The 6065-nt window shown below is 40.7% G+C and overlaps 1 protein-coding gene across 1 annotated transcript; it reads right to left on the bottom strand.

Moving 5' to 3' along the window:
• Positions 1-2214: 2214 nt before the first annotated feature.
• On the bottom strand, positions 2215-4263 carry LOC138674694 (homeobox protein siamois-like). Its single transcript, XM_069762509.1, has 3 exons — positions 3939-4263; positions 3026-3240; positions 2215-2376 (listed from the first exon to the last, which is right to left on the bottom strand). The coding sequence occupies exons 1-3, from the start codon at positions 4261-4263 to the stop codon at positions 2215-2217; spliced, it is 702 nt and encodes a 233-aa protein (XP_069618610.1).
• Between the last annotated feature and the right edge of the window lie 1802 nt (positions 4264-6065).

The raw sequence follows: 6065 nt of genomic DNA, 5'->3' as shown, positions 1-6065 counted from the left end.
TTGAGAAGCATAGTACTTTGGGCCTCCAGTACTGTTATGAATAGGTAATTCAGAACCACAATGGACCTTGAAGTTCAGAGCACACAAGTGACCTGACAAAAACCACAAAACATAGGACGAGCTCTGAGACGTGGAAACTCTGCTGACCGCTATCCCTAAACCTATCAAACCACACTAGAGGTAGCCGTGGATTGCGCCTAACGCTCCCTATGCAACTCGGCACAGCCTGAGAAACTAGCTAGTCCTGAAGATAGAAAAATAAGCCTACCTTGCCTCAGAGAAATACCCCAAAGGAAAAGGCAGCCCCCCACATAAAATGACGGTGAGTTAAGATGAAAATACAAACACAGAGATGAAATAGATTTAGCAAAGTGAGGCCCGACTTACTGAATAGACCGAGGATAGGAAAGATAGCTTTGCGGTCAACACAAAAACCTACAAACAACCACGCAGAGGGGCAAAAAGACCCTCCGCACCGACTAACGGTACGGAGGTGCTCCCTCTGCGTCTCAGAGCTTCCAGCAAGCAACCAGAACCAAAAAAGCAAGCTGGACAGAAAATATAGCAACAAAAGGACACAAGCAGAACTTAGCTTATGCTGAGCAGACAGGCCACAGGAACGATCCAGGAGGAAGCAAGACCAATACTAGAACATTGACTGGAGGCCAGGATCAAAGCACTAGGTGGAGTTAAATAGAGCAGCACCTAACGACTTAACCTCATCACCTGAGGAAGGAAACTCAGAAGCAGCAGTACCACTCGTGACCACAGGAGGGAGCTTGATCACAGAATTCACAACAAAAAACATAGGGACCCTGGATGGGAGAACATATGAGCCCAGGAGGGGGAAACATAGGGACCCTGGATGGGAGAATATATGGGCCCAGGAGGGGGAAACATAGGGGCCCTGGATGGGAGAACATATGGGCCCAGGAGGGGGAAACATTGAGGCCCAGGATGGGAGAACATATGGGCCCAGGAGGGGGAAACATAGGAACCCTGGATGGGAGAACATATGGGCCCAGGAGGGGGAAACAGGGACCATGGATGGGAGAACATATGGGCCCAGGACGGGGAAACATAGGAACCCTGGATGGGAGAACATATGGGCCCATGAGGGGGAAACATAGGGACCCTGGATGGGAGAATATATGGGCCCAGGAAGGAGAAACATAGGGGCCAAGTATGGAGAACATATGGGCCCCTGAGGGGGAAACATAGGAGCCCATGAGGGAGAAACATAGGGGCCCAGGATGGGAGAATATATGGGCCGAGGACAGGGGAAATGGGACCAGGATGGGAGAATATATGGGCCGAGGACCGGGGAAACATAGGGGCCCAGGATGAAGGAATATATGGGCCCAGGAGGTGGAAACATAGGGGCCCAGGATGGGAGAACATATGGGCCCAGAAGGGGGAAACATAGAGGCACAGGATAGAAGAACACATCGTCCCAGGATGGAGAAATGTAGGGGCCCAGAGACCCAGGACAATGAACATAGTCACCCAGGATGGGGAAACATAGGGGCCCTGGATGGGAGAATATATGTGCCAAGGAGGGGGAAACATAGAGGCCCAGGATGGGGGAACATAGGGGCCTAGGATAGACAAACACATCGTCCCAGGATGGAGAAATATAGCGGCCCAGGATGAGAGACCATAGAGACCCAGGAAATGAACATAGGGGCCCAGGATGGGAGAACAAAGAGGCCCAGGACAATGAACATAGGGGCCCAGGATGGATGAACATATGGTCCCAGAACAGAGAAATATAGGGGCCCAGGATGGGAGACCATAGAGGTCCAGGAGAATGAACAAAGGTGCCCATGATAGAGGAATATGTGGTCCCAGGAAGGAGAAACAGGGGCCCATGACAATTAGTATAGGTTCCCAGGACAGGAGAACATATGGTCCCAGGATGGAGAAACTTAGGGGCCCAGAATGGGAGAGCATAGAAGACCCAGGACTAAAAAGAAATGATTTATCCAGGCTACACAAGAAATATATGGTAAGATATATATTTTTTTATTTTAAACATAAATTGGATAATATACAACAGGCTTTAAAAATACTTAATGTTTCACAAAGCATTAAATAAAAAAAATACAACTTAAATATTATAAAAGTGAAAGGGGCGAGGGAACACTAAAATCAAATCATGTTGTGCTGCTGGAAAGTGCCGGTTCGTGGAATAATATTCAGGCTGGTGGCCCATTACTCTGACTTGTCAGTCGGGGGGATGGCGGAGCTATTCTTGCAGACTTCGGGGTGTGGGGACACCTTACATGCAGACAGCAGCTTCCCTACAGCGCCCCCTGCTTCCTGGGATGGGGATAATTTAGTCAGATGTCTTGCCCTTCGGTTTTGAAACCAGACCTGTAAAAAATATAAATATTAATTTTAAAAAAAGGTTTTTTTTCTCTTTTTTTTTTCTTAGAGATTTGCAGAATTAATTAACAAAAGTTTTCCGGTTTTAAAAGACTTCATTGTATATGATTGTACGCAAACTAAACAATGGTCCATGAGGTCAAAACCTTGGACTCAAACTGGAACTTTGGAGCAAACTACTAGAGACATCTGTGCCGCAGCCCCTGATGCGCTTAGCTCACAGAGCATTGTTTAGATGAGATGCAATTATATCCTCTGCTTAAATGAGAGCAGGACTAATTGTGTTCAGGTACGCATCATCTGAGAGTTTCAGTTCACTGACAGCAAGCAGAGATCTTGAAAATGTCAAGCAAAGTAACCCTAAAAAATCTATAACATTTTTCTTTACCTAAAATGGGAAACCCCTTTAAGCACAATATTGCTGTATTATTAGAGACAGCTGTAATATCTGACATGGCCTATGCCCAAGAGTGGTGCGATTTATGGAGAAAAAGGTCCAAAAGTTGTGTCTATTGCATTTCAACTCCTTCAGAGTGTGTAGTACTGAGCTGCAATACCAGACATAACCTGTGGACAGGTATGGAGCTATCTATAGAAAAAGGCAATTGAAAGTAATTTGGGGATAAAAAGAGATTACCTGAATCCGGGGCTCGGGGATCCCGGTGACTTGAGCGAAGCAGCATCTGCTCACGTAATCGGGGTATGGATTGAAATCGAACTGCTTCTGTAGGAAGATGGTTTGCTGCTTGTTGTATAGAGTCCTTTTCCTACTCTTCTGACCCGATGTTGAGGGGCCTTGATCTTCTTTCACTTCTTTTGATCTCTTCAACATTTCATCTTCGGACAACATTCCTGAACAAGAGACCAAGAGTAGAAGACATTAAGGGCAAGGAACGTAATGTGAGAAACATAATGACTGGGCTCAAGACCCAACTTATTGGAGAAGACAATTATGGTCAGAACTAATAGAAAAGATGACTATTTTGGCAGTGGACCATTCATGGCATGGAAGAGTGGAAGGTTTGTCTAGGCGCAAGATCAATGAAGACAAACACAGAAATCGTAAACACATTACTAAGAAGCCTGATGACCCCAACTAAAGCCAGAACATTCAGGGGAACAATGGTTGTATGGTTTATTCGAAAACTAAACTAATTTGACAGCACTTATGGAAGCCATGCACATTAGAGCAAAATCACCTGAAGTAAAAAAATGTTGGCAAGACCAACCAACACTTGAGGAAAGAAGGCTAGGTGTGTTGAAATTTAACATGCCCAAGTCTTCTGCTCTGAGAAGTGATAAGTTGCGCTTGATAGCTCCATAGAACACAGACATGGATGTCTATGGCTGGCCAGGAGGAATAGTGGTCAGACAAATAAGAGTTTGGTTGATAGTATGTAAAGTGTGGGCACTTTCAATCTTGACTACTATCTTGATATATATGATGAACATGCTACAACTACCAGAAATTCTAGTCAATGTTGGTGACTAAAATATATATGGGACACTAAGTCTACTAAAAAAGCTAATATTGTAATAAATACACTTACTTTTAAATCCATTTGCTGGTTGCCTGGTTGGCTGCTCATCCTGGCAATTGGTGGGTGGTGTAGACTGGTCTTTCCTGAGGTTGAAAGGGTTGGTTATTGGAGGTTCATGTGGGATCACAAGGATGGAATAAAGCTCAGCCAGGGTGTCCTTAAGTTGTCTTGATCTGTTAAGAGGCTTCTGGACTTCCATGTTTAAAGGACTTTGAGGAAATGTATCTGAGACATTCACGTTCTTGTCATTTAGTGGAAGGTATAGATCTGGGTAGTCTGCCTGTAGAGATAGAGCACTGCTGATGACTTGGTCCAGCTCTGGGTCCTCCTCCATGTATGCTTCTCTGTGGCCTCTCTGATCAGATTTGAGGTTCTCCTGGACTCTCCATTCCTTATATAATCACATGACATTTGGATAAGGCAAAATTTTATTTTGCTATACAAAGGAAAGTAGCTTTGATGTGACTTAAAAGAGGTGATGACACCTTAAGGCCTTGATCCTACCTGGACATGTCTACCCAGTTCACACTAGAGTATTTGGTCTAAATGGGCTGTACAATAAATATGAACAAGAAGGTGTTAAAGGGATCACTGAAAGATGTACTTCAAATGAAACAGATCAACACTTCAAAGCCACCTGAAAGAAAACAAATGAATTAATATGCTAAAATGTCACTTTGATACTCACCTTATCTTTAAACTGGAAGTTTCAATTAAGAAAAGTTCTACTATATAAAAATAAGTTAAAATAAAATGAAAATGAAAATTCAAAAATCTAAATATAACAACATAGAAATAAATTCTAAAGAACCAAAAACTTACAAAATGAAAGTGTAAAAATATAAGATGAGAATATAAGATAAGAAATAACAATGTTAAGAAAAGTAAAATTAAAAGAAATAAGATAAAATGTAAAGGAGAATTTAAAAGAATCTAAATACAGCAAAGCAAAAATTAAAATTATAAAAACCAAAAGAATAACACAATGAAAATGTACAAATCCTAAATAAATAAATAAAAAGTAAAAAACAGGAAAAATAAAATAAAAATTCAAAAATGTAAGCATAACAAAATAGAAATAAATTCTAAAGAACCAAAATAAAATAAACAATAATGTTACAGTAAAATTAAAAGAAAATAAAATGAAAACGAGGATTCAAAAATCTAAATATAGCAAAGTAAAATACAATTAAAACAACCAAAAGAATAACAAAATTGCAAATTTTAAATAAATAAAAAACAAAATAAAAAACAAACAAAAATTAAAAAAGGGGGAAAATTAAAATTTAAAAAATCTAAATGCAGCAAAACAAAAAATAAAAAAAAATTAAACAACAACAAAAAAGAAAATGTAAAAATAAAAAAATATATAAATATAAGGTAATGAAAATAACAAAATGAATAACAAAATGACCAGGCAAATAAAATAATCTAAAGATAACAAAACAAAAAAAGTAAAAAAAACAACCAAAGGATATCAAAATGAAAATTTGAAAATTGTAACTAATAAAATAAGAACATACAAATAAAAAGTAAAAAGAAATAAAATAAAAAATCTAATTATAAACAGACAAAGGAATCCAACAACAGACATAAGTCTGGAAGAACATGGATCCCAGGATGCTGTCAAAGATCGTCAAGATAAGTCTGGAAGAATATGGAACTCAGGAAACCATGAAAGATTGTGAAGATACCATCTTCATGATCATTAAAGAGGTTGTCCACTACTAGGACAACAGCTTCTAGATCAAAATGTTTGTCGCCAATAAAATAATAAAGCGTATACTTGCCTCCCATGCCAGGGCCGTTCCCATTGTGTCAGCACTCTCTCTCTCTGAGCTCCTGTGCGGATGTTGTGATACATGATGCAGGTGCCCAATCAGCGCTGGCGTCACTGTCCTCACCTTCGGACAAATCCATCATGAAGATGAAGTTTGGGCTTTAGTTGATCTCGGATTCGACAGGAGGCGGAGACAGTGACCCCAGCACTGATTGAGTGCCTGCATCACATATCACAACCGCACTGGAGCCTCGCGAGACAGAGTTTCGAAACGGCAAGAACGGCACCAGCAATTGAGGTGAGTATAAGCTTTATTATTTTCTGGGGACCATGCGAGGGGTATAACAAGAAGTTGT

This window comes from Ranitomeya imitator, chromosome 4, assembly GCF_032444005.1.
Source record: "Ranitomeya imitator isolate aRanImi1 chromosome 4, aRanImi1.pri, whole genome shotgun sequence".
Classification (NCBI taxonomy): Eukaryota; Metazoa; Chordata; class Amphibia; order Anura; family Dendrobatidae; genus Ranitomeya; species Ranitomeya imitator.
The sequence above is the reverse complement of the archived record's forward strand: the minus strand, read 5'-3'. Positions and strand labels throughout refer to the sequence as shown.

What these genes read in the sequence shown, in the direction of transcription:
- LOC138674694 (XM_069762509.1), bottom strand. Translation starts at nt 4,263, where the DNA reads ATGGAGGAGGACCCAGAGCTGGACCAAGTCATCAGCAGTGCTCTATCT. An exon ending in ACCAGCAAATGGATTTAAAA is followed by an intron (nt 3,241 to 3,938) that starts GTAAGTGTATTT and finishes TCTCTTGTTCAG; the next exon opens with GAATGTTGTCCGAAGATGAA. An exon ending in TCCCCGAGCCCCGGATTCAG is followed by an intron (nt 2,377 to 3,025) that starts GTAATCTCTTTT and finishes TATTTTTTACAG; the next exon opens with GTCTGGTTTCAAAACCGAAG.